This window comes from Lipotes vexillifer, unplaced genomic scaffold, assembly GCF_000442215.2.
Source record: "Lipotes vexillifer unplaced genomic scaffold, Lipotes_vexillifer_v1.1 scaffold1094, whole genome shotgun sequence".
Lineage (NCBI taxonomy): Eukaryota > Metazoa > Chordata > Mammalia > Artiodactyla > Lipotidae > Lipotes > Lipotes vexillifer.
In genome coordinates, this window is record NW_006792775.1 from 2,981,176 (window position 1) to 3,008,422 (window position 27,247).

General features: G+C 50.4%; 1 protein-coding gene across 1 annotated transcript in view; it reads left to right on the plus strand.

Moving 5' to 3' along the window:
- The window catches only part of SHANK2 (SH3 and multiple ankyrin repeat domains 2), a 474,374-nt gene that overhangs the window by 102,092 nt on the left and 345,035 nt on the right, over positions 1-27,247 (plus strand). Inside the window, exon 9 of the mRNA XM_007466013.1 lies at positions 26,413-26,479. Within this exon, the coding sequence (XP_007466075.1) occupies positions 26,413-26,479 (67 nt within the window). The remainder of the gene's footprint in view (positions 1-26,412; positions 26,480-27,247) is intronic.

The following is a 27,247-nucleotide window of genomic DNA, read 5'->3' on the forward strand; positions in this document are numbered from 1 at the left end:
AATGGGGCATCTATTTAACCGCTTCTTTCTTAAACCTACAGAAACAGCTTAAGGCTGCTGATTCATGCAGATATAAATAGTGGCCCCCTGTGAAACCCCTCACACCTTCCCTCTGGGCTATGGACCGTCATCTCGTAGCTGACTTTGTACATTTCCTTACCCACTGGTGGAGGGAAGCTTAGGGCAACAGTCTGGAGTGGGCAAGGGTGTTAAATTCCATTCGTCAAGAATCCGCCCTCCTGGGGGGCAGAACGGTGGTAGGAGGAGAAAGGTCCGGTTGAACTTGTAGGATTGGGGGTGGGCGATGGCTACAGAACAGAAACTCCAGGACACAGTGCCCCCAAAGCGTTGAGTTTTGGGGGAGACAGAAGGCAATCCCAGAGTTGCCTGTGATGGGTGCCATTTCTCCAAGAAGACTGTGGCCTCCCTGTGTACATGGGATGGGGGTGGGAGGAAGGAAAGAAAGAACGTGAAAGAGAGGGGTGATCTCCAACATACTCAGGCCAGAATCTCGAGGTGGACTTTTAGAATCGTGAGCTGTCTATGTTGACATCTTCCTGGGTGAGACTTTCTGGCATGCCACGTGAAGGATGGAAAAATCTTCAGCCAGGAACCCAGGGGGGCTCAGCCACACCTTTTCCAGGAGCGAGAGCGGGAGGGGCACTGACCCTCACACATCTGAAAACCAGCGTTTCACAGCAGCACCCAAGACCCGCTGGGTAACTAGCCAGCCTCGTGTCTCCTGGACCCACTGACCACATGCAGGGCTCCCCGCTGTGTCTCCCGGCACTTGTGAAAATGGTCATTGGGCAGTGACGGGCGCGTCTGCCTTCTCAAGGCTGAATGCCAAAGGCTGGGAGGGAAGAACGGCCGCTAGCTAAGCTGGTCAGTGTTCAAATACAATGATGCCAGAGCTCAGGGATGTGGGCAAAAGCCTAGATCCGGGCAGGCATTCGTGTGGGGGCCGCTTCCCCAGCTGTTACCTCCTGCACTGTCATACACACAGCCCCTGTCCAGAGACATGAACCCCACGTCTCTCATCAGCCCCGCCCGCCACGCAGAGCAGACTTTTTCCTTCCTCTGATGGTTTTTACCACCTGCTTGGCAACACACTGACTCCTTGGTCTGAAGATGCCTCATTGGGTCTTGCCTGTTTGGGGGTTGGGGTTTGAGCCTTTTTGTTGTAGGTTTATAATAATATAATAGGTATTGTACCTCTTACCAATCATAGGTTATAAATTTTTTTTCAAATTAATCCTTTCCTTTAACTTTGCTTATAGTTTTTTTCAGCTCAGAAAATTTTGCTGTTTTGTTTATTCTTTACGTCACCAAGTCGGCTTTCTCCTCTTTGTGTCCTGGCTCTGGTGACACATTTAGAAATTTTACACCCGTGAATTTGAGGGTTCTTTCTCCCTTGCTCATTTATTTCCCATTTGCTGTTTTCGTTCCTTCCTGAATCTCTGGGGTTTTTTGGGGGGAACACTTTTCTTTTGCTAGAAGGAATCCCATTTCAATTTCCTGCTAGAGGTAGACTCTCTGCTTTGATTTTCCTGAACACGATTTGATTCAAACCTTGTTGCTAGAGAATGTTTTTGTTAGGTATAGATTCTACCCTGGCCGTTGTTTTCTTTAAGCGTTTCTTTTGAAAAGAATTCTGCCAGTGTCATTGTAGAAATGGTCATTTGCTATAGCTGCTTTAGAAACTTTCTCTTTGTCCTTAGTTTTGAGAATTTGTGGGCCTAGATGTAGTTTTTCCTGTATTTATCTTGCTTGAGACTCATACAACTTTGGGTTTATGTGTTTCATTGGTTTAGGCTTAATGTAAAATAGTACTCCTGCCCCATTATCTGTCTTCTCTCCTAGGTGGACTGATCACACAACCTGAGTTATATGTCTCCTTCCCATATTTTCAATTGCTCCTTCTCTCTGTGCTTTAGTTTGTGCATTTTCTTTGGACCTATTTTCCAATTTCCTTATCCATCTTCTATGTATAACCTCATCCTAAATCCACCTTGCAGGTCCTTAATTAGACATACTGTGTTTTCAAGTCTGGAGTTTACAATTGATTCTTTTTTGTGCATTTCAATTATCTGGCAAAATTCTCCCATCTTTTCAGCTATTTTTTTTCTAGTTTTTCCTTTATTTTCTGGAAGATATTAATTATTGCAAAGTTCTCAGCTGCTCACGCTAATGCCTGGACCATCCATGGGTCTGTTTCTATTGGCGGTTTTTTTCTCTTTGTTTTCCGCCACGTCTCTGCAGCCATTAGTGCTGTCTCTGGGAATGACTAGTAGTTGTTTATAGAGCGTAGGCCTTGCATATATTTATAAAACTATAGGGACTCCAGGGAATGTTATTTTCCTCCAGGGAGGATTACTCTCTCTTGTGCAAGGTCAAAAGAGTTGGGGCTTTTCATTTCATCTGGTCAGAGGCTGGTCTGAGTCAAGGCTGGGGAGCATTCGTTCTCCTGTTATCCTCTGGCTCTCCCTTTCTTCTGAAATGCAGCCTAAGATGCCCTCAACTGAGAGCCTGGTGTGCCTACATGTCCCTCCCCCTGGTGGGTCCTGTACTCCAATTCTCATAAATAGATTTTTAGCCCTCTGTCCCTCCCAGTCTCAGAGTTTGCTGAACGTCTTGAAAGGACAGCAGCTGAATGTCTCATTCAGTTTCCCACCCCTCTGTTCCCACCCAGACTTTGGTCAGTCAGGTCTGCAATTTTGACTGTTTGGTAGCCTTACTTGACGGCTAAAAACTCCACTGATTTCTCTGCACTCAGTAGGGGTTAGCCCTCAGGGTCTTAGCCGTGTTATTGAGTCTGGAATGTGTAGATACTCTCGGGGAATAGACAGCTCTAGGATGTCAGCTCACTTTTTGCTGCTGTCCCCTCTCAGAACTTGGCACTCTGGTCTCTGTCACATCCGTAGCTCCCTGTTGCTTTACAGAGATGTCTGTTGTGTTGTGTTTGTTTATTCTCTTCTGTTCTTGGCAGGAGCATACACCTGCCTCCAGTGACTTCACCATACCCGTCTGTGCTCAGTGGAGACTTATTCAGATTATTTTCTGGGTCCTTCTGACCTGACCCCGTAGTCTTTGATAGCTTCCCTATTTTCTGGTGTGGCCAGATGTTTCATGCTCCTCTAGTAAACTTCTTATCTCGGACATGACATCAGCCATTTTTCCAGGGATGCCTCATTCCTTTTATTGCAATTAGGTGTTAGGGGCCACATTCCAAGTGCAAGGAGGGGCTTATTTTAAAGATGCTGTACATGATGAGTCTTCTGATGTTGCCGATCCAAATTCAAGACAAGTTTTTCACCTGATCTCCTTGAACCTCCATCTGTGTCTCCTTTCTGCCATGCCAAAAACGGAAAGTTTTATCAGCAACATCATTCTTGTCCTGGTTTCTTCCACCAGGCACACACAGGATTCTCCCGGTCATCACACCAACACTTCCACCAACAATGTCATGCTCAAATGGCTTAAGATTTTCATTCGCAGTTAGGTTTTGTCATCAGAGTAGCTCTCATTAGGGATGTGCAGTCAAATTACAGGGTTTAAAAGTCACTTGGAGTAATTTTTCTCTACTTGTTTATGCCACCAGCTGTATACACACATACAGGTTTATTTGTTTTTATTTTTAAGGATTGCTTTTTAAAGTTTTAATTTTTTAATAATTATATAAAACGTTTGCATCATTCTCTTATTAAATCTATAAAACAAGGTAAATACAAATAAGTCCAGCATTTTCCCCCCCACCTCCTTTCTATTCTATTTTCTTTTTCCCCTTAGGTAATAATTTTTTTAAACACATTGTTTACAGAGAATGCTTTTAAAAATAATAATTATTAAGTACCTACCATTTATTGAGTGCTTATTGGGCAGTGCTGCTAATAATCTACAAGCACTGTCTCACTTTAATTGATAAGATACCTGTGAGGTAGAGTCTGTTATTCCTCCTGTTTACAGATGAGGAAACTGAGGCTCAGAGATGTTAATTAACACAGCCAAAGCCACACAGCACGTAAACTACACCCTGGAACTAGAAGCAGGGTCCTCTCCCTGCGTGACCACTGTACTGTGTTTCCATAGCTTTGGAAACTGTCAGTTACAAGCAATAGTTGGTTGCTTTTGACGAATGTTTTAAAATACCCACACAGGCTTTGGCCCTTTTCCCCCTGATTACTATTCAGCTGCCAGAGCCACCTGTGCTGTACCTGACGTGGATGATGAACTAGGAGTGGCTGGTGGCCTGGTGGTTCTAGGATGTAATTGTGTCAGTGGAATTGGTACCGTTGGCTTCTCTCCCTGGAGAGAGGAGCGTTGTGAATGATGATTTATCAGGAGCACATCTGACTCCTGTCCTCAGGGCTGATGCAGGAGCCCCGTCAGGAGCCCCCAGTGACCTTTCTGCCCAAAGCTCCCTCCCCGCCACTGAGCAGCGTGCCGGCCGTGTGGCTGGAGATGCCTTTCTCCTGCTGACTTGGCCCTCGTCGTGGAAGGTGGGTGGGTGCCTGTGTTTCAGCACTTGCTTTTCTTTCCTGATTCTCACAGTGAAACAATTTAAAGTGTGGGCTGGCTTGACAGCTTCCAGAGCTCACCAGGTGCGACCTCAACCCCCATCTCCTTTGCAGCAGGCAGGGCTGCTGAGCCCTCTGAGGCTGGCGTGGGGACTGGCTCCCTCCCCCTGCCCTGCTGCATAGTGGTTCTTCCTAGTCACTTCCCCACTGTCACCCTGCTTTCCCATCTCCTGTTTACTAATAAAAACGAAGCAAAGCAACCCAAAGTAATGGCCTGGTGTACTGAGTTCCTGGCCACACACATATACACACACCCCACGCACACATACACAGACACACACACACACAAATACACACATACACACATATACACACATCCCACACATACACACACACACATATTCACACTCACACCTCTCCCCCACACGCACACACACACACAGACACACCTCCCACACATACACACGTACCCACACACATCCACACATATACACACATCCCACACACACATATATTCACACTCACACCTCCCCCCCCACACACACATACACACCTCCCACACATAGACACACACGTACCCACACACATACACACATCCCACACACACACATACACAGACACACAAATACACACATACACACATCCCACACATACACACATATTCACACTCACACCTCCCAGACACACACACACAAATACACACATATTCACACACCCCCCCATACACACACACATACACACCTCCCACACATACACATATACACGTACCCACACACATACACACATTTACACACATCCCCCACACACACACGTACCCACACACATACACACATATACACACATCCCCCCCCCACACACATACACAGACGCACACACACAAATACATACACACATCCCACACATACACATACACACATATTCACACTCACACCTCCCACACATACACACACACGCACACACCCCTGCACCAGACCTCAGGGACCATGGGGATTTAGAAATGAAGCCCTGCTCGTTGAGGGGGAGGTTTGGCACCCCTGCACCAGCTGCTGGGCCTGTTTCTCCCTGGACTCCGTCTGGTCCCGGCTCACCTCTCCCCAGGCTGCTGGCCCCGGGCATGCACACCTGTGGGCTCAGAGGAGAGACAGCCACTCCTTCAAACCTCAGTGCGGACAGCACAGAGATGCGGAACGGTGTGCAGGCTGTCGGGGGGGAGGGGGGCGGGGGACCCTTGCTGTGTGAATGACACACGTGGATAATTATATCCTGGTCCTCCTGCCAGTGACTCAGGCTCCATTAGAATTCTGGAAACCAATTCTGCAGCTTGCTGTGCCGGGGGAGGGACAGGGCAGCGGTGTGTGTGTGTGTGTGTGTGTGTGTGTGTGTGTGTGTGTGTGTGTGTGTGTGTGTGTGGATTTAGCATCTCTGGTCTCTGCCAGCCCTGCATTCAGGAAGCACCAAGGATGTTTATGCCTCCGGCCACTCTGTGACCATGTGACAGGTCAGCAGAGGTGATGTGGGCGGGGCTCTTCTATTCCAGCTTCCACCCCATCCCTTCTAGGTTGTTCCCACGTCCTCCGACCTTTCCGCAGAGCAGTGCCTGTGAGGATGACACCCGGCAGGAAAGGTTCCAGGAGGCCGGGGCATGTCAGCTCCGGTCTGCCCTCTGCCTGGGGAGCAGTGAGCAGTGGAGGGGGACCTTTGTCCGGCAGGATTTATGGGAAGGCGTCCAGCCCGCCTTTCAATGGCTTTGGGCAAACCACTGACACAGAAGGTAGCATCACCATTAGTTCTTTAACCCTTTCCTGCAGAAAGTACATAGACCTCCCCAGACACATCGGCTCTGGAGACGAAGGGCAAGTGCCCCGTGGAGAGCGTGCAGTGAGGCCCAGTGGGTGCGGCACATCACTTAGGTGTCCACCGTCCAGGTGTGCGTTCTGAAATAAAAGGGGATACAAGAAACGTGACGGAGTCCGGTTTTTAAAAAGTTGTGACTCGCTCAAGCGTAATTAGTCACGTAGTCCAGAAGGCTTTGCAGCGTGCCCTTGGGTTTACAGCCTTCCTGTTCCCCCCGAGCTGGGCTCCTTCCTCGCAGCCCCCAACCCCCTCTGCCCCGGCAGGCAGGGTGGCAGCCCCCATACAGGGGAGCCTTCCTGGGGCTCCTCTCCTTCCCGGACTCTGAGGCCACGCTCTGGGTGTTCTCGGGATCTGAGGACGGCTGGGGCCGGTGATGTCCCAGAGGTGGGCTCAGCACCCCAGACCCTCTGCTCCAACCTGCTGGGTCCCGTGTCCCGTGGCAGCACCCTCAGTGGGCCGGGGCCTCCCCAGCGGTGGGCTGCAGCTCTGCTGAACGAATGCCGCAGAGCTATTCTTGGATCATTGTCTCTCATTTTGTGTCCACAGACGGCACCATGAATCATAACCAAAAGAATTAAAATGTGAGGCACCAGGATGTTGTTGCTAAGGGATTTGGGGGTGGGGTACAGTCTGTTAACATGTGCCAGCAGATTTGGGAACAGCAGCCGTGCACATCTGAGATGAGATTCCCAGTAGCAGCAAAAATGTCTCCAAGGGACCAAGGTCTGCTTTTAAAAGAAGACATCCATATTTTGATCCATAGTATCAAGACCAAGGATGGACTTGCCATGCAAGGAGCAGTACCCAGAAACCCTCCAGGGGCAACTGTAAGCGTAAGCCAATAGCGGGGAGCATCCAGCTGCCCCCCCGAAGCCCATCGCTAAGATGAAGGAGGCGGAAGCCAGTGCACAGATCACAGTGGATAAAGGGCATTTAAAAGTGATAAACCATAACGGAAAAGAATATGAAAAAGAATATATATGTGTATAACTGAATCACTTTGCTGTACAGCAGAAATTAACACAACACTGTACATCAACTAGACTTCAAAAACATGTTTTTAAAAAGTGAACGGCCCTCTGACCCCAAAGCTTCCTAGACGCTTTTAGCAACAGAATTTTCTTCCTTTTTGTAGACGTGTCATTTCACGTTTGCTTACAAGATGGTTGTTTGGAGGAGCCTTTCGGTGCCAGCTCAGAGTTTTCCGTCTCACTCTGGGTTTTCTTGGGCCCCAGATGTGCAGGTGGGGAGAACTTCCTCTAGCCCTGGCTTGGGGAGCTGGTCACTCCCCTGGTGAGCGGCAGAGGCTGTGCCCAGAAGAGAGAGCCAGGGAGTCAGGGAGAATCAGTGTGAATTGGAAGACGTCCTTGTTCCCGTGGCCCTGTGCAAAAGCCGGGGCACGTCTCTAGGTCCCCAAACAGAGGGCTGGAGCGGGCAGCCAGGCCGGCGGGGTTCCCGACGTAAACCCTCCACCGCTAGGACTTCCTCTGTCGGCTGTACCAGTGTAAATATGCTGTCACGTGAAACTCTGTTTTTTTTTTTGGCCATGCTGTACGGGTTGCGGGATCTTAGTTCCCTGACCATGGATCGAACCCGGGCCCATGGCAGTGAAAGCGCAGAGTCCTAACCACTGGACTGCCAGGGGAGTGCCCAGTGTAAATATGTTCAGTCACAAAGTGGATTCATTTAAAAGCAATGAGCACTCACGTGGCTGCTCTAACGGCAGCATCCTGATGCCAGCTGCTTTCCCTAATGAAGCATGCTGGGCATCACCTGAACACTTAGATGAGTGTGTAGTTAAACCGAGCGGTGTTTTCAGGGTGGAAATGAAAGGGCTGCTCTGATTGGGCCGCAGATGCAGGAGAGCTGGCCCAGCCAGAACTTAAACCAGGGGGCCGAGCGCGTACAATTCCTTTTCCCGGGAGAAGACCCGTTGGGGGCTGTGTTTCAGCGTGAGTTCTGGGGTCGGGTTTAAAACGCACCAACCTAGGGCTTCCCTGGTGGCGCAGTGGTTGGGAGTCCGCCTGCCGATGCAGGGGACATGGGCTCGTGCCCCGGTCCGGGAAGACCCCACATGACGTGGAGCGGCTGGGCCCGTGAGCCGTGGCCGCTGAGCCTGCGCGTCCGGAGCCTGTGCTCCGCAACGGGAGAGGCCACAACAGTGAGAGGCCCGCGTACGACAAAAAAAAACAACCAAAAAACCAAAAACAACAACAACAACAAAAACACACCAACCTCCAAGCACGGAATCGTCTCTTTTAGACACCAGACCCCAAAGTGGGAGCATTTGAGTCCTTGGCTTCTGTTTTCAGTAGTTTGAAATGAAATCTCATTTAGGGAAACTGCCCCTTCTTTTCTTTCCCCCCGTTTTCTCCCTCCCCGCTCATTCCTCCGTGTTTTGCTTTCTTCCAAACTTTACCTGCTGTTTACAAATAACTGAAATCACCACCCCCAGGTTTCTCCTAATAAGCAAATGTCTTGTGATTCATTGCTGTTTTTTTTTTTTTTTTATTCCTAAAGGTATTAAAATGCAACTTTATGTTATTTGGTCGTGTTGAATTTAATTCACGTCCATCCCATGTATTTAGCGGATAGAATCCTCTGGGTACAGTATACTGTTCCCTGAGTGGTCAAAGTTATAATAACAGGAGCTGTAATTTAGGGTGTATGAAGGAAAGGAAGGAAAACTCTCTTTATGTAATAAGTTTCTTCTGTGGCACTGGGATTAATTATAAGTTGATGGCTTTTTTTGTCTAAAGGGCGTGACCCAGCCTGTATTTATTTATAAACACACCAGGAGGAGTTGGAGCGAGGGGAAGAGGGGGACAAGGAAGGAGTGTTTTATTTCCTTTTCCATTTCTTTGCTGGAGAAGTGGGGGAGACAGTGGACTGAACCTGGAACTTGCCTTAAAGATCTCTAATGAGACCACAGCAGCTGGGGAGCAGAGCTGAAAGACACAGGGCAGATTCCACCAAAGAGCTTTGGGTTTTGATGCAAAAACGTTGGTTCACATCTCAAATCTTTCCCCCATGTGCCACGTGACAGTTATTTTAGTGAAATTGTTTATTTGGTTTCCTGTAGAAGGGGAGCAAGTAAAATTCCTCCTAAAGACCAAACTAGCTCCCTTTGAATTTACAGCCTTGTATTACCACACAAGCACGATTTTAGCTTATACGGTTTAATCTGTTAAACTTGCTTCACATCACTGAATAAAGTAAAATATTCTTTGTGTGTGTAAGGTCAACTTGGAGGTATTATCACAACCTTCAGAAACTGATCCCTGCTACCGCCATCCTCACTTTTGTTTTTTTGGGGCTGAGAAATGATGTTTCTGGGGAGAGAGCAGTGGCCGTTCTTTCCTCACACTCCTTGGCCCTGTGGAAGCTGCAGGTGCAGTCGTTGTGTTAGCAGTGGCTTCAGCGAGGTTGAGATTTTCACTTCTTGGTCTGAGTCTCGGAATCATCATGTTTTCCAACTTTGCGGAAAATGGAAAGTTCATTTTATTTTATTTTAATTAATTCTATTTATATATATTTTTTTTACTGAAATGGAGTTGATTTACAATGTTGTGCCATTCTCTGCTGTCCAGCAAAGTGACTCAGTTATACACATAGAGACATTCTTCTTTTAAATTCCTCTCCATTCTGGTTTATCACAGGATACTGAATATGGTTCCCTGTGCTGTACAGTAGGACCTTGTTGTTTATCCATCCTACATATAATAGTTCACATCTGCTAATCCCAACCTCCCAGTCGTTCCCTCCCCCACCCCTCCCCCTCCCCTTGGCAACCACAGGTCTGTTCTCTAAGTCTGCAAGTCTGTTTCTATTTTGTAGATATGTTCATTTGTGCCATATTTACTCCTCAGCCATAAAAAAGAACGAAATAATGCCATTTGCAGCAACGTGGATACAACTAGAGATTATCTTACTAAGAGTGAAGTAAGTCAGAAAGCGAAGGACAAATACCATATGAGTTCATTGTATTTTAAAGGTAGCAGTGATGAGGTTTAAAAAAGGGGAGGGGGAGATAAATGTATCTTAAAAATATAACTTAAAAGTGCCAAAATGAAAAAGATGGGCAACACCAAATGTCGGTGAGAAAGTGGGGTAACTAGAGCTCTCAGGTGTTGCTGGTGGGGACACAGAACAGCAGCCCCACCTTGGAAGGAAGGCAGTTTCTTGTAAAGTTAGAGCTGCACCACCCCATCACCAGCCATCGCGCCCCTAGCGAGGTTATGAACAAGAGAACCAAAGCTACGATACCCAACAGGATGAGTGATGCTTGTAAACAGGATGCTAAGCACAAGAAACCAGGCACAAAGAGTATGTAGCATATGATTTCATGCGTGTGGCATTCAACACACAGACGTAAGCGACGTGAGGTTACCTGTTGTCTCAGTTGGTGAGGGAGAGGGAGAAAATTGACTAGAAGGGGGTGACGGAAATGCTCTATTTCTTTTTTTAATTTAACTTTTTTATTTTCTATTGGACTATAGCTGATTTGCAATGTTGTGTTAGTTTCAGGTGTATAGCAAAGTGATGCAGTTATACATATACATGTATCTGTTTTTTTTCAGATTCCTTACCCATATAGGCTATTACAGGATATTGAGTAGAGTTCCCTGTGCTATACAGTAGGTCCTTGTTGGTTATCTGTTTTATATATAGTAGTATGTATCTGTTAATCCCAAACTCCTAATTTATCCTCCCCACCTTTCCCATGTGGTAACCATAAGTTTGTTTTCCAAGTCTGTGAGTCTGTTCCTGTTTTGGAAATAAGTTCATTTGTATCATTGTTTTTAGATTCCGCATAAAGGTAATATCATCTGATATTTGTCTTTCTCTGTCTGACTTAACTTCACTCAGTATGGTCGTCTCTAGGTCCACCCAGAAATGCTTTATTTCTTGACAGGAGTGATGGTTACGTGGGTTACATACGTTCATCAAATTGTACACGTACCTTCTTTGCATTTTGATGTAGGTACTTTGACCTAAATGAAAACAATTTAAAAATTGCGGGGATAGAGGCCCTTGGAGAACTCTACATATGGAGTGGTTATGAGAGGATGTTAGGAAATGAAGGCTGATCTTCCATTTGTGACAATACGTGTAAGAGAATGTCTTTCATCTCTGCAGATACTGCGATAATTTAGAAGGAAAAGCGTCACGATGCTTTAGCCAAAAACTGATTGTGCACACAGGTGCATGTATACATGCCACACCAAGCAACGTGGAAACCATTGTGTAACCTAGCTGTATTACATGGTGTATTGATTTTCATTGCTGTATTCCTTCAACTTCTTAGGTGTGTTTGAAATTTTTCCTAAGGAAACCTTGAGGGTGGAGGGGATAAAGGCTCTGTGTAAAGATAAGACAGAGGAAGCAATTTCTACTCCTGTGTTTCCATTGTGACAGTAGCCCCAGCCCCTCCTCCACGTATGCACCCTAAAAACCGACCACGTTGAGGGGATTCTCAAGCCATCGTGTGCCCCCATCATGTCTGATCCGGGTCTTTGCCGGGGGAACGTACGTGTCTGGGAGGAAGGTAAAGAGATTCTCCGTACTCTTGTGCTAAGCAAGCAAGATCTCATTGGCTGAATTGTGTCCCCAAATCCCTATGTTGGAATCCTAACCCCCAGGACCTCAGAATGCGGCTATGTTTGCAGAGGGGTCTTTAAAGAGGTGATTAAGGTGAAATGAGGTCACAAGGGTGGGGCCCTAATCCCATAGGACTGGTGTCCTTATAAGAAGAGGAGACCAGGACACAGACACACACAGAGGGGCGACCCCGTGAGGACACAGGGAGGAGACGGCCGTCTACACTCCGAGGAGAGAGGCCTCAGGAGGACCCAGCCCTGCCCACACCTGGGTCTCGGATTCCAGCCTCCAGGACTGGAGACAGTGAATGTCTGTGGTTTGAGCCTCCCAGGCTGTGGGACTTACTAGGGTGGCCGAAGCTGATTCACTAACGGGTGTCTGGTGGCCTCAACTGTTACTCCTTTCTTTGGTTGCTGACCTGCAGAAAATGGTGCTGAATTTCTGCTTCTGAATCAGATCTCATCATTAATCTCTCCCTGACCTCTTTTCAGGCAAGGGGGTCCATGCCTAAGCCCAGGTGCAGGAGAATTTTCTGGGGTGAGAGCCATGCGAGGCCATGTACGTAGCACCGGATTATAGCCCCAGGCTTTGTGATCAGATGACAAGGTCTACCTGTATGAAAGGTACACACCTAACTTCCTGGAGCTCTTAAAGCCTGTTCCCTCACCTGGGAAACAGGAGTCACAGTAGCTCTCCTTCCCAGGCGTGAGAATTAAATCAGATAACTGCATTTAGGTGCTCGGGTGAGCATGCCTGTTGAGTCAGCATGAGCTGTCGTCGTTGCTATTAGTTTGACCACTGTAGTCATCTTTATTACAGCATGGTAGAAGCCAATCTAGGAACATCTGTAATCCCCGAAATCTCAGATTCTCACCATACAGTGGTTTCATTCATTCTGCCCTGTGAGTCACGGGGACTAAGGGGACAAGTAGAAAAGTCCTACGTCCCCCTTGGGTTCACGCCTCCCCAACCTGCTGGTCCCATCGGGAGCTGCCCTCATGAAGGCAGTTTTTTTTTTTTTTTTTTTTTTTTTTTTTTTTAAAAAACACGAAGAACTGTTTGCTTTTTATCAAGATTCCTGGGAGCAAACGGTGTCCTTCAAAGCCATTGCTATTTCAAAGGAGAAGTTTGCATTTTGTTGGCAAAACCATCTGGGAGAGGGACTATACTTTGGGTCCATGGGAAGGAATCATTTCTCATTCTTTCATGCATGTCGTAGACTTTTATGCCTCTCTTATGGCTGCTTTTCCCTTGACTGTCATGAATATTTTATACCACCGAGGACTGGATAATACCGTGCAGAGGGGCTCTTCTGCATCAGAGGGGTTGGGGGTCGCAGTCCCCTTCCCGGGGCCTGGGAGGTTTCTCCCTGGTTGGTGTTGCCACAGCTAGAAGTACACCAGCTAGATCGAGTCTGACCTCACGTGTTGATCAGGTCGGCAACTTCTGAACATCGAAGAGAGGTTTTCTCCAGAAATATGAATTCTCAGCAGCAACCGCGGGTTCAGCATCTCCGTGTGAGTAGGGAGGAATTCTGGTGCTGAGCCCCAGCCTCCCTGGGAGGTAAATGACAGAGGCTCGTGTCCTGCTTTGAAACAGCTTTAACCTGACAGCACCACGTGCAGCACTTAGGAGTGTAGGCTCTGGAATCTGGAGACAAATTCTGAATGGCTGTGTGAACTTTGAGGCTTCCACCTGGTTTCAGGTGCAAAAGGACGGACGAGACACCCCCATGGGGACCGGTGAATGTGCCCAGGCTGTGGTCACCAGGCAGTGCGGAGTGGAATTGTAGGAGATTGAGAAGCGTGGCCACGGTGACTTGCAGCCCCTCCCCAAAGAGGTGGAGTGTATTTCCCCTCGGGCCTTGACTCTGGTCGTGTGCTTTGACCGGTAGAATATTCCAGAAGTGGTGCTGCAGAGTGGGGTTCCAGAGCCTGCCCTCTGGAGGCTTTGCAGCTTTAGATTTTGCCCAGGGGGAGCACTGTTCTGAGGCCACCGTGTAAGGGAGTCGGGTCTGCTGAGGCCAGGAGGCCTGGTGGAAGCAAACACATGGGCTTCGGTCAATGCCAAGACACGCGGTGAGGTCATCGGACCCACCAGCCCAGCTGGACCCCCACTTAAGGCACGGGGAGCCCACATCGGTGGTCCTCGGAGCCGTGACCCGCTTTGCTTCGTGGAGGCTTCTTAGGCAGTGAGATATTTCATTGATGCGCTAGCAGATTACCTTCTCTTTTATTCCCGGTCTATTAAGTTTTATCATGAATCAGTATTAAGTTTCATCAAGTGCTTTCTGGTAAAGTACTTAAGAAAATTGATAACAGTTGCTGCAACCATCAAGCGATCCTACTGATTTTCCCTTTTTTCTGTTAATGTGATGAATTATACTGATTGCTCTTTTATTCCTGTAAGAAGTCTACATAATGGTGATGTTTTCTCCTTCATACACAAACCTCTGCACTTGATCTGCTCGTATTCGTTTGGGATTTCCTGCATCTTTGGGAGACGTGACTCTTGCCCTTGCAGAGCCCTGGTACTGAGGTCATGTTGGCCTCGTCCATGGAGTTGGGGAAGCTCTCCCTCTTTATTCTCTGGAGGAATTTGGGTGAGATGGGTGTGAGTTCCTCCTTATGTGTTTGGGAAAATTCATCTAAGAAGCCACCTGGGCCTGGAGTTTTCTTTGTGGAACTCCAGGCTCTGTTGTGAGCCATTTATCAGTACGAACAATTTTAATCCTCCAAGCATCATAGAAGGGTTAGACTTGTAAATTATCCCCAGTTACAGAGGAGGTGCGGTAGCTTGTCTGCGGTGTCCGTGCTAGAGGGATCCACGTCGGGGAGTCTGTGGCCGTGACCACAGCACCACACTGCCCAAGTGAAGGCTGACCACCGCCCAGGCTGTCCCCTTCACTCCTGGGCCAGGGGACAAGGAGGCCATTTCACCCCCAGCCTTGGGGTTCCGGCAAAGGAGAGGCCTCGCCTGGACGGGTGTCCCAGGAATGCTCAGGGTCCCCCTTTAACCTGGGGAGGCAGGTGGGTCAACCCAGCACAGCACTGCCCATACAGCAGCCTCGCAGCCCTGGCTGCTTCGTCTGGCTCAGTGCCGGAAGCCCCTGGAGCCGGAACTTCCGGTGATACGGATGCCGATTGCCTCCAGTGGTGAGTGGGGCTCTCTCCACGCAGCCCCGCTGAGTTTGGTGTGGAGCCCCTGAGCCTCCAGGTAGCACGTCAGTTTGCAAAGGCTGCCAGCTCCACAGGGGATTTGTCTGGAGCCTGCAGAATTGCCCACGGCCTCCCTGGTCCGGAGCCCAAACTAGAGGCGGCGGAGACTCCCTTGGCGTTTGTCTGGTGGAGCCCGTGACCTCTGACCCCCCTGAGCCTGGGGCCCAGTCCCCTCCCCACATGCTGAAGGATGCTCAGAAGTAAGATACCTTCCCCGGCTCCCGGGTCTTCGGGTGTCAGTCACTTCCTGATTCACCACTGGAGTCTCGAGTAGGGGACATGGTGTCATCTGGAAGGAAAACCAAAGAAGGGGACGGGCCGAGCCCGTGGTTTCCGTCGTTGTCTTTGTGTGGAGCTGTTTTCCAGTTTTGGCGAGGACGTGTCAGGATCTCAGAGCCGCCTGTAAATAGCTCTGTGTTGGGAGGCACATTTGGCTTTGGGGAGAAAAGGATGCTTCATTCGGGGCAGGAGAGTGGGTTTCCTCCGCATTCTGGCTGCGGATCCCAGGAGATGACAGTTTCGCCAGTGATGAGAACAGAGGCAGCTTCTCCCTCACCCTGATTCCAACTCCAGCGCCAGCCCAGAGGGGTGCAGCGGGGCCCACCGTGGGCACCACAGCAGGGCCACGGCATCTCCAGGGCACTGACCGCCCACCACCAGAGCCAGGAGACCGAGCGGAATGTCCAAATGGGGCAGCCCAGCTCCCTGGAAGATTTACTGACACTCAGGTGCCAGGGTCCGTGTGCACCGCCCCTCCTCCAGCCCTCGCAGGAAGGCATCTCCTTGGAGCTCAGCACTGGACCAGGTGACAGGTGGAAAAGGATGCAAGTCCACTTGATACCTGGGCTCAGATAGGGTCATCTCCTCACGTGGAATGCAAACTTACGCAAACCATGGAGAGCTTTAAAATAGACCAGATTAAGTGCTACGCGGCATAGGGCATGGCAAATGGTGATGTCAGATTATGGTGGCTGGGTGGGTGGCTATGTGGGTAGGTGTTTGGGTGTGTGGATGGGTAGCTGGGTGAGTGGATGAGTAGATTATTGGGTGGGTGGGCGATTGGATGGGTGGAGGGATGGTTGGATGGGCGGGTGCATGGGTGGGTGAGTGAATAGGTGATTGGGTGGGAGGGTGAATGTGTGGTTGGATAGGTGTGTGGGTGGATATAAGGGTGGCAGGATGAGTGGATAATTGGATGGATGGTAGAGTGGATGGGTGGATGGGTGGATGGATGAATGGATAGATGGTTGGATGGATGAGTGACTTGAGCCCACAGAGGGTGTTCTGCACATGGTGCTGGAGTCTCCCAGGAAACTCTTTGGAGGGGGCTGCCTGATACAGGAGGGGCAGAAATAGAGCAGCAGAAAGTCTGAGCGAAGACCAACCAGACTGCCTTGCACTGTCCTCCCCCACCTGCCTGTCGAGTTAATTTTCCTCCATCAAATCTTCCCCTGGGTCTGTCCTTGCTCCTGGTGCTGTACGGAGCCCCCTTAGCCGTGTGAGCCTGACTGCACATTCTGTTCCTTACATTTCCCCATGGTGGTCCTTAAGCCCCACGGAGCGCACAGCATGTTAGGAGACAGTGTGGGATTCCAGCCATCTGGTTGTGGGACAGCCTTGAGGGTAGGACTGGGGTTTCACCCGGGCCCCCAGTGTCTGACACAAAACCTGGCACATAGTAGGTGTGCAGGGTCAGCTTCCTTTGTTGACCTGGGGAGGGACGACAGGCAGGTGCCCAGTGCAGTTAGGAGGTGGCACCTCACACCAACTGTGGGACCCTGAGCAGGGGGCACCCCCTGCTGCACCACGCACAGCACTGACCTGCCCAGGCCCCCGTGTGCATCCAGCATGGCCCGTTGGCCTGAGACATGGACCATTTTCAGGCACCTAGGATGGCTGCAGCCTGAACCTTTCCTCCGCTTACTCACTGAGGAGCGTGTCCCTGAGTCTGTAGGGGACAGTGACCTTGGTCCAGTGTCTGCCCACAGGAAATCCACAAGCATCGCTGATGGGGGGGTTGCAGAGACTGGGTGGATGGGAGAATCTGCCTCATTCAGATGTAGATTAGAGGGTTGAAATAAGCGCCAGAAGTGAGGGGCTCGCTGGGAATTTGGGGCACTTCCTCTGTGACGGGCCCCTTCTACTTGCACAGAGGCTAGACGTGGGAATGAGGATGGGGCAGAGCTCGGGGTTCTAGAAGGACATCATCCCTGTGCATTTCCTCCAGGCTCTCACGGAGTACTGGGGTGTGGGCAGCGGCTGCTGGGACACACGTCGGGGGGAGGAGAAACGCCAAGGACCTGAGGTGTCGAGATGCTGGTCACAAAGGAGCCTGGACTCCGGGCCCAGCCTCTCGTGAACAAGGCAGCCCCGACGGCTGTCTTCCCCGTGATGCTGGGTCCTGCTCTGCTCTGGTACTTCCTGTGATGCCAGGTGGGGTCCCCAGACCTCATCTTTCTCCGAGCGTAATTCCTTGTGAGCTATGTTGTCATATATGGATTTTGAAAACATTCTTCAAGGACCAAATTTTGTTCAAAACAAAACAAAACAAAACAAGAAAAGGATTGAAATCAAGTCGATCTGAGGTGTCGATTTCTGAGTTACAGAAACAGATCAAAAGCCCCGCCCTTGCCCTCGGCGTTCAAGTCCAGGAGGAAAAGGGAGCAAGCTTGCGGAGGGGGTTTTGCTTGGGGGTGGGTTGCCCTGCCAAGTGGAGAGGCGTCTGGGGCACCTTTCCCTGCCCACCGCATGCTGCTGTTGGGGAGATGTGGGTGGCCCTTGCCAACGTTCCTGCACCCTCAGGACTCCCCACAGCCTGGTCACCAAGGCAGAGCCCCTGGGGGCATCGGGCAGCGGGTTCCATCTGACCTCGTTCTCCACACTCCGTTGGCCTCTCGGAAGGGACCTCGTCAGCATCGGCAAAGGGTCATGACTTCATGGCGCATCCCCGCATCCTTCGAAACTGTAACCGTCGATGCTGCCCGGACCGTTGTAACACCTGAAATGCATCGTGTCAGTAACAAGGCAACATCTGAGGCTTTATAAAATGAGCCATGTTCAGGTGCTGACAGTGTCTCGGGGCAAGAATAATGGGGACCCACAAGCGTGAAAGCCTCACCCTGAGGCGGCTGTGTTAGGCGGGGAAGCGCAGCCCCGCTTCTGCAGAGAGAAGGGGACGAGAAGGGCTCCGCGCGTCTTCCCTGGAGGCCTCGGCAGGTGACCGGTGTGGACCGCAGAACTGGCCACCTGCCATCTGGGTCCTCCCCCACCCACTGCCCGGCCCCTGGAGACCGCTGGCGAGTTGCTCTTCCTGTGGCTGCTCTCACATCCTATGGTTTCTCCCCACCGCCTCTCCGTTCCGCGGGTCTCTCCCTCTTTTCTGCAGAAGCCCCGGCTCCCTTAGCCTTTTTTTTTAAACATCTTTATTGGAGTCAAATTGCTTTACAATGGTGTGTTAGTTTCTGCTGTATAACAAAGTGAGTCAGTTATACATATACATATGTTCCCATATCTCTTCCCTCTTGCGTCTCCCACCCTCCCTATCCCACCCCTCCAGGTGGTCACAAAGCACCGAGCTGATCTCCCTGTGCTATGCGGCTGCTTCCCACTAGCTAGCTATTTTACGTTTGGTAGTGTACGCCACTCTCTCACTTCGTCCCAGCTTCCCTTTCCCCCTCTCTTAGCCTTTCGCTTCTGAATCCTTCACAGGACCCGCCAGTCTGTCCCCAGCCAGCCTCTGCCCTTCCCCCACTCCACCGCATCCGTCCTGCCTGCGGTGTGGACCGATAGGGCACGTTCACTGCTCCGACCAGGAGTGCCTCCTCCCGGTACCCCCGCCAGCACCCTCCCTGCGTCCACCCATGAAGCCTGGCGATGGCTGAAGAAAGGAGGGTACAGGAGGAGGCTGTGAGTCCAAAAGGGAGTCCTTGCTGTCCTGGGTTTCCAGACATTTCCCCTCGAGTTGGACACCTGCCTTTCCTTATGGCCATGCCCAGACACCTGGCTTTGGCACGTGTTGCTGAGACGGTGTTGAGAGCAAGACGGAAGAAGGAAAGTTGAGTTAAGGGAGGGGGCGTGGAGGTGGGGGAGGAGGACAGGCGAGCCGGGAAGGGCTCAGTTCTCTCTTTCAGATCCTGAAGAACCTGTAAGTGGCAGCGTCCGTCCATCCTTATAGAAAGCGCATTTGCCTGCACTTTTCACAACAGAGAATTCTGTGGTCACTCAACCGACTCAGCACGCTGAATGTGCCTGGTCATAAGCCCTTGAAAACAATCTGTCATATTTTTCCTCGTGCTGCTGTTTTTCTACTAAGGCGTCCGAACTGCAATCCTGTTACAGGTTAACTGTTTTAAAAATGCCATGTGATGAAAATCAAAATTATTTATAGACATCATTCTGTGCCTTGAGAATTAGATCAAGATCCTGGCCCTGCAAGGCTTGAGTTATTAATAATATCTTGGCTTCAGCACTGACTACTGTGTGATGTCAGGCAAGTTGCTTAACCTCTTGGTGCCTCAGTTTCGTCACATGTCAAGGAGAGATAATGGTGCCCACTTCATAGAGTTGTTAGGATCAAAGAGGCTCTATCCATGTCAAGCCCTTAGAACAAACAGTGTGTCTACCCAAGTGCTTGGCATAACTTGATTTTATTAACATTATTGATATCGTATGCCTGGAACCAAAGAAGACACACCCCAACCTTCTGCCTTCTTTATGCATCAAAACAGCAGCCAGACGCTTGCTGGATGGAACTGAGATGCCTCCATCAAACCCAGCCTGCTCTCCATCCTCCCATCATACACTTAGTGGGATGCCCAAGCATGGGGCAGGCAGCAGGACAGGCAGGCGGCTGCTTCCTGCAGGAGAGGACTTTCCTGGCCTTGAAATCATCAAGGGAGAAACAGTCAGCCAGTTACCACAAACACAAGTTTGCATTGTTCTCACTTGCATCGTGGACTCGGTTCTTTTGGCCAGAAGAGCGCATGTGGCTTCCGTGCTGCGGTAACTCAGTTTGCAGCTCTTAAAGCTTTTCTTTGGAGGCATAAGCTCGGAATTGCTGGTTGCGGGTCCATTTTTAGGTTATTTTCAGCAGCTGTCCTGGGTGTGCATTGGAGTGCAGATGTGCGGTGTGCGCTTGTATGTTTCTGATGGCGTGTTTATCGTGGGCGCTTAGGGGACCTTTGTAACGACCTATCCGCTGCTTAGAGACAAGTAGTCAGTAATAATCATGTGAACAACAATAGTAACAGCAGACATTTTTAGGGCTCACCGTGTGCCAGGCTTTGCTCTAAACCTTTACATACGTGATCCCATCGAATCCCCACACCAAACCCATTTTTTTTAATATTTGTTTATTAATTTGGCTGCACCGGGTCTTAGTTGCGGATCTTTGTTGCCACGTGCGGGATCTTCGTTGTGGCATGTGGGCTCTTTAGTTGTGGCATGCAGACTCTTAGCTGCGGCATGCGTGTGAGATCTAGTTCCCTGACCAGGGATCGAACCCGGGCCCCCTGCCTTGGGAGCCACTGGACCACCAGGGAAGTCCCCCAAACCCATTTTAAAGTTGAGAAAACCGAGGCCCGTGGATTAAGCGTCATGCCTGATGTCACCTAGTACAGGTGTGGGATTTGCAGCCAGACAGCCTGAGGCCAGAGCCCCTCTCCTCTACGGAGCTGTCTGCCAGCTTCACGTCAGGCTTCGGCTGGGGCCAGCCTGTAGGAATAGGTGAGCCGTGGGGGAGCGGCGTCTCCCTTAGAGAGGGGGGCATCTCGGTCTCTGTCTCTCTGATCGAAGGTGCCTGCCTGCTTACCTTCACTCCCAGCAGAAGCAACAGCTCGGGAGTCTGGACAAGATTACCCGGACGCGAGTAGCCGCAGATAGGTCCATATGCCCGGGACCATCCTGCTAACTAGATAGGTTCTCCCTGCTCAGCTGTGCGCCGTTCCAGGCCCCTCCTCCCCCCTCCTCCTTAGGGCTGGGTCATCCCCCCCACCCCCAGCCCCTACCCCTGCCTGTGGAGGGATGGCTGTTCCAAAGCCCCGGTGTCTGTCCTAACACCTGCCTGACTGTTCAGGGTGGGTCCGTGTTCTCGTATTTGACCTTCTCACCTTCTGATCCGCACAGGTAGACTTTTACCTTTTTTCTAAATTACGGTAAAATACAGATAACACAAATTTTACTGTCTTAACCATTCTTAACGGTACAGTTCAGCGGCATTAAGTACGTTGCAACCATCACCACCATCCCTCTCCAGAACTCTTTACATCTGGCAAAACTGAAACTCTGTCTGCTTTCTGTCTCCATGAGTCTGACTCCCACAGGGACGTCACGTGAGTGAAATCACACAGGATTTGTCCTTTTGCCTCTGGCTTATTTCACTTAGTATAATGTCTGCAAGGCTCATCCGTGTTGTAGCCTGTGTCATAATTTCGTTTCTTTTTAAGGCTGAATAATATTCTATTCTATGTATAGACCACATTTTATGTATCCGTTCATCCATCAGTGGACACTTGGGTTGCTTCTGCCTTCTGATTATTGTGACTAATGCTGCTACGAACATGGGTGTGCAGATATTTGTTTGAGTCCCCACTGTCTTAATCTGCTCAGGCTGCTATGACAAAATACCATGGGCTGGGTGGTTTAAACAACAGGAATTTATATCTCACGGCTCTGGAGGCTGGAAGTCCGAGGTCAGGGTGCCAGCGTGGTCAGGTTCTGGTGAGAGCTGTCTTCCTGGCTTGCAGACGGCCACCTTCGTGCTTTGTTCTCACGTGGCAGAGAGAGCAAGCTCTCTGGTGTGTCTTCTTATAAGGGCACTAACCCATCATGGGGGCCCCACCCTCACAACCTTATCTAATCTCATGCCCTCCTGAAGGCTCTACCTCCTAATACTGTCACTTGGGGAGTTAGGGCCTCAAAATATGAATTTGAGGGGACACAAACATCCAGTCGTTAGCATTCCACATCCTGGCCCCCAAATTCATGTCCTTCTCACATGTAAAATACATTCTTCCACCTCAACAGCTCCCAAAGTCTTCATTTGTTTCAGCACCACCCCCAAACTCTCAAGTCCAAGTCTCATGTAAATATCGTCTAAGTCAGGTGTGGGTGAAACTTCAGGTACGAGTCATCCTGAGGCCAGTTCCTCTCCAGCTGTGAACCTGTGAAACCAAACAAGTTATGTGCTTCCAAAACACAACATTGGGTCAAACATAGTGTAGACATTCCCATTCCAAGAGGGAAAAATTGGGAAGTAGGAAGGAGCAACAGGTCCCACGCAAGTCCCAAACCTATCGGGGTGGATCAATCAGACCTCTTTGGTTCGGCATTCTGTCCCCTAGGCCCGTCGGGGCGGCAGTGTCACCCACACAGTGCGGCAGGGTGATCCTACCCCCAAGGCTTCTGGCAAAGGCTCTCTGACCTGTTGAAACCAAGGCAGTGGCCCTGATGTTCTCTGACTCACTTTTGGGGTCATTTTCCCCTCTTTCTGAAGAATAGCACATGTTTGCAATTGAGTGGCTCTATCGTGCCATCTTGTTAAACCCTACAAGTCCGACAGCCTCCCCTCGCTTCACCCGACGACACTCTACCGCCTTCCGAGTAAACTGGCAGTACCTATGCGCGTATAATTCTGCAACCTCGTTATCACGTGATGGTCCAGCCACACCCTCAGCGTTCTCTTCAGAACCTGCTTTCTCATTTCCTGCACCACTGACAGGCTGAGGATTTTCCAAATCTTCACATTCCAGTTCCTTCTTGCTAAACAATTCCTCCTTCAATTCATCCATGTTTTTGCGTTTTACCATCAGCAGCCCTCCAGCACTTTGCTTGGGAATCTCCTCGGCTAAACGCCCATGTTCATGGCTCACAAGGTGTGCCCCCCACAAAACCCCAGGACACAAGTCGGCCAAGCTCTTGGCCACTTGGTAACAAGGATCACCTCTCTTCCAGTTTCCAGTAACAAGCTCCTCATTTCCATCTGAGATCTGATCGGAATAACCTTTAACATCTATATTCCTACCATGCACCTCAAAACCCTCCCAGGATCAACCCACTTCGAAAGCTCTTCCACATTTTTAGTTATTTGGTACAGCAGCGCCCCACTTGCACAATACACACACACACACACACACACACACACACACACACAAAGAGATTTATTACAGAGGCTGAGAAGCCCAAGATCTGAGGTCATGGTGAGCTGGAGGCCCAGGAGAGCTGATGGTGTAAGTTTCGATCCAAAAGCCGGCAGACTCAAGACCCAAGAAAAGCTGACGCTTCTCAGAGTCTGAAGCTGGAAAAGAGAGATGTCCCAGCTCACAATCAGGCAGCAGGAGTTCCCTCTTACTCGGCCTTTTTGGTCTAGTCAGGTCGTCAGCTGATTAGATGAGGCTCACCCACACGAGGGAGGGCAATCTGCTTTACTCAGTCTCCTGAGTCAGATGTTAATTTCATCCAGCAACACCCTCCCCAAAACACCCAGAATAATCTTTGGCCAAATATCTAGGCCCCCTGTGGCCCAGTCAAGATGACACATAAAATTGACCATTATACAATAACTGCTTTAAGATCCTTTGGGTGCATCCCCAGAAGTGGAGTGGCTGGATCATATAGTAGTTCTATGTGGAATTAAAAAAATATATTTATTTGTTTACTTATTTATTGACTTACTTACTTATTTGGCTGCGCCGGGTCTTAGTTGCAGCACACAGGGTCTTCGCTGTGGTATGCAGGATCTTTTAGTTGTGGCACGTGGGTGGGATCTAGTTCCCTGACTAGGGATCGAGCCCAGGCCCCCTGCATTGGGAGTGTGGAGTCTTAGCCACTGGACCCCCAGGGAAATCTCATATGTGGAATTTTTTTGAGGAACCTGAATGCTGTTTTCCACAGCAGCTGTACCATTTTGCATCCCCACCAGCAATACACAAGCCTTCCAGTTTCTCCACATCCTTGCCAACACTTGTTGTCTTCTGTCTTTTGATAGTAGCCATCCCGACGGGTGGAAGCGAGCTTTACCTTTGAGGGTCTGGCTGGAAGACAATGAATGATTCTTTTCTCCCCCCCCCACCTTTTTTCTTGGCCACGCCACGTGGCTTGCGGGATCCTAGTTCTTGACCAGGGATTGAACTCGGGCCCCCTGCAGTGGAAGCGTGGAGTCCTACCCACTGGACCACCAGGGAATTCTGACCAGGAATGATTCTGACCATTTGTCACCTAAATGACATTGGGTCACATGTTACGAGTAACCCTGCAGAGCCGCCATTTTACGTTCGCATCATAAATGCCAGCACACTAGGTCACTGGCTTCTCAGGGCCTGTGAGGACCTCCTGCCCGGGTTCCTCACCTCTGTCCCTGTCGTGTTTCAAGGATCCATGGTCTGAAGCCTGGGTCCCAGATGGGTGGTCACCGTGCAGGAGGCTGGTGAAGCGCCTTTCACCAGATGGTTCTAACCCTGCCCCTGAAATGGCCTTTGCTTTCCACCCCCACGGCCCCCGGCTGGTGTGGACAGGGGCTGCCATGGCTCCCCTGACATTAGCAGGCCAGGGAGGGGGCTAGATTTGGCTACGGGCTGCTCCTGTCGGTGGCATCCTTGGAGGACACCTAGCATTAGGTGGGGCCCAAGAGTTGAAATCAATGTCACTTCCTGGGACGGGAGCCTGGGGTCCCTGGGTCTCTGTAGCACCGCAGCCCCCGGCCCCCATGTGAAGCTGTATCAACCAGGGTTCTCCAGGGAAACAGAGCTGGCAGGATGGAGATATATATATATATATATATATATATTTAAGAGGTTTCTTTTAAGGAGTTGGCTCCCGGGACTGTGGGAGCTGGCAGGTCTGCAGTCTGAAGGGCAGGCTGGGAACTCAGGCAGGAGCTGGTGCTACAAATTGAGGCAGAATTTCTCCTCCAGGAAATCTCAGTCTTTGCTCTGAAGGCCTCCAAAGGATTGGGGAAGGCCCACCCACATCACCATTGAAAGTCGACTGACGGTCCACGTGTGTGTCTGCAGGCTGGCATCTGAACGCCTGGCTCATTTGAGGGTGGAGACGACCGCCCCCCGGGCCCACCAGGTCTCCCCGTCTGGGGCACAGAGAGCCCTGCCCAAGGGGGCTCTGGTTCAGGTCTCCCCAGGAGCCCCAGGCCACTCCAGGGGACTTTGGCTTCACCTGTCTGGCTGCCACAGTGCATCAGGGACCACGTGGCCTCTTTACTTTAGTCGGTGCATCTGTAGGGCTCAAGTCGGACCATTTCCTGTAGGTGCTGGTTTCGTTGCCGTGCACAGGTGCATGGGTGGAGTTTTTTTCTGCTTGAGTGAAAACCAGTGAACAGCTTTGAATGCTTTTTTGAGATTTCCCTCTCCCTCCAGTTATGGGGACCAATGAGAGGAATAGATTCTCCCCCAGGGGAGGGTGTAGGGACCAGTTGGGCTTGGTGGGGATGCAGGAGGTGGTCCATGGGAGTTTCCAGGCTCAGCCCCTTGAACTGCCCCCACTGAGGCCTCCTGGGCCGAGGACTCTGTCACGTAGATTCTCACAGAATGATAGCCTCATTGTTGAAGAACGCCCAGGGGCCTAGAGAGGGGCAAAGTGGGAAGATGTGCCTCTGCCTGGGGACGATGGGTACTGTAGCTGCCGTTTTAGCAGTTACAATTGGTCCACAGCATGGATGGGCCTTGAGGGCACTATGCTGTCTGAAATCAGACAGAGAAAGACAAATACTCTATGATCTCACTCCGCGTGGAATCTAAACCAAACTCATAGAAAAAGATATTAGATCTGTGGTTCCCAGAGGCAGGGGGTGGGGTAAGCGGGTGAAGGTGGTCCAAAGTTGCACTTCCAGCTACAAGATAAATTAGCCTGGGGATGTCACATTCAGCACGATGGTTACAGGTAATGCTGCCGTGTGGTACACGTGAAGGCTGCTAAGACAGTAGATCCCCCATGTTCTCATCACAAAGAAAAAAAAATTTTGTAGCCATATGAGGTGATGGCCCTGAACTAAACTTATTGTGGTCATTTCGCAAAATACGTAAGTCAAGTCATTATGCCGTACACCTTCAGCTTCGTGCTGGGTTATCAACTGTATCTCAATAAACTGGAAAAAAGGGAGTATCTGTTGTTTTTAAAAAAAGGAAGTTCTGTTTGGGCTCATTCTGCTGTCAGGCCATCAGGAAGTGGAAAAGTGTCGTGCACTTAGCGCTTTAACGTGATTCCCACTCTTGCAGGTGGCGATCATAGCTGGTAACTTCGAGCTGGCTGAGTACATCAAGAACCACAAGGAAACCGACATCGGTGAGTAGGCTGGTGGCGAATGAACCGTGAGGGGTTCTGTTTGATTGGTCACCTCGTTAGATTGGTTCAGAGTCTGCTTTTAGCAAAAACCTTCACAGAAAGCAGAGTGCTATAGCATCTTCTCTGCCTCTCTTGCTCCAGTTTCTTAACTCTTGGCAGGGTTGGGGTGAGGGAAACCTTAGACGTCAGGTGAGGACGTCGGCAGTGGCTGCAGGGCATTGCTGTCCATCCAGAGAACCAGATCACTTTGCAACTCACGGAGATGGGTTTCTGGGAAGATTCTGTAACAGACGTGATTCCATTTAAAGTAAGAGATGGCAACGAAATGAAGCAGGAAAGAGCCAGGGGCACCCCCTCCCCTCCCTCCTCTGCATCCCTCCCAATGTCTGCTGATGACCACTCCCCTTTCTAGTACCCCTCGTGCCAACCAGGAGGACTGTCTCTGGGGCTCCTCCCCTCTCCCATCGCCCTGCCGGCGGCTGGGCCCAGTCTTGCATCTTGGAAGAGCCCGCTGGCCTGTTTCCTCCAGCCCCGGGCTTACACAGGACATGCAGCGGGGAGCAGTCCCACTGGACCAGCAGCGGTGAGATTTCAAGATGGTGCCATCCATCGAGGGGGTGGGCAGCGGGGCTCCAGGGTGCCTGGAGAAGGAGCCAGATGGCGTCTGTGTCTTGTTGCCTGTGCCCCTCACCCTGAGTTTGGGGCTGGGGGCGAGCGATACCGTGTGTTTGGCTGTCCAGTCTTTACCGTGTCGAGTGTCTGGCGGGC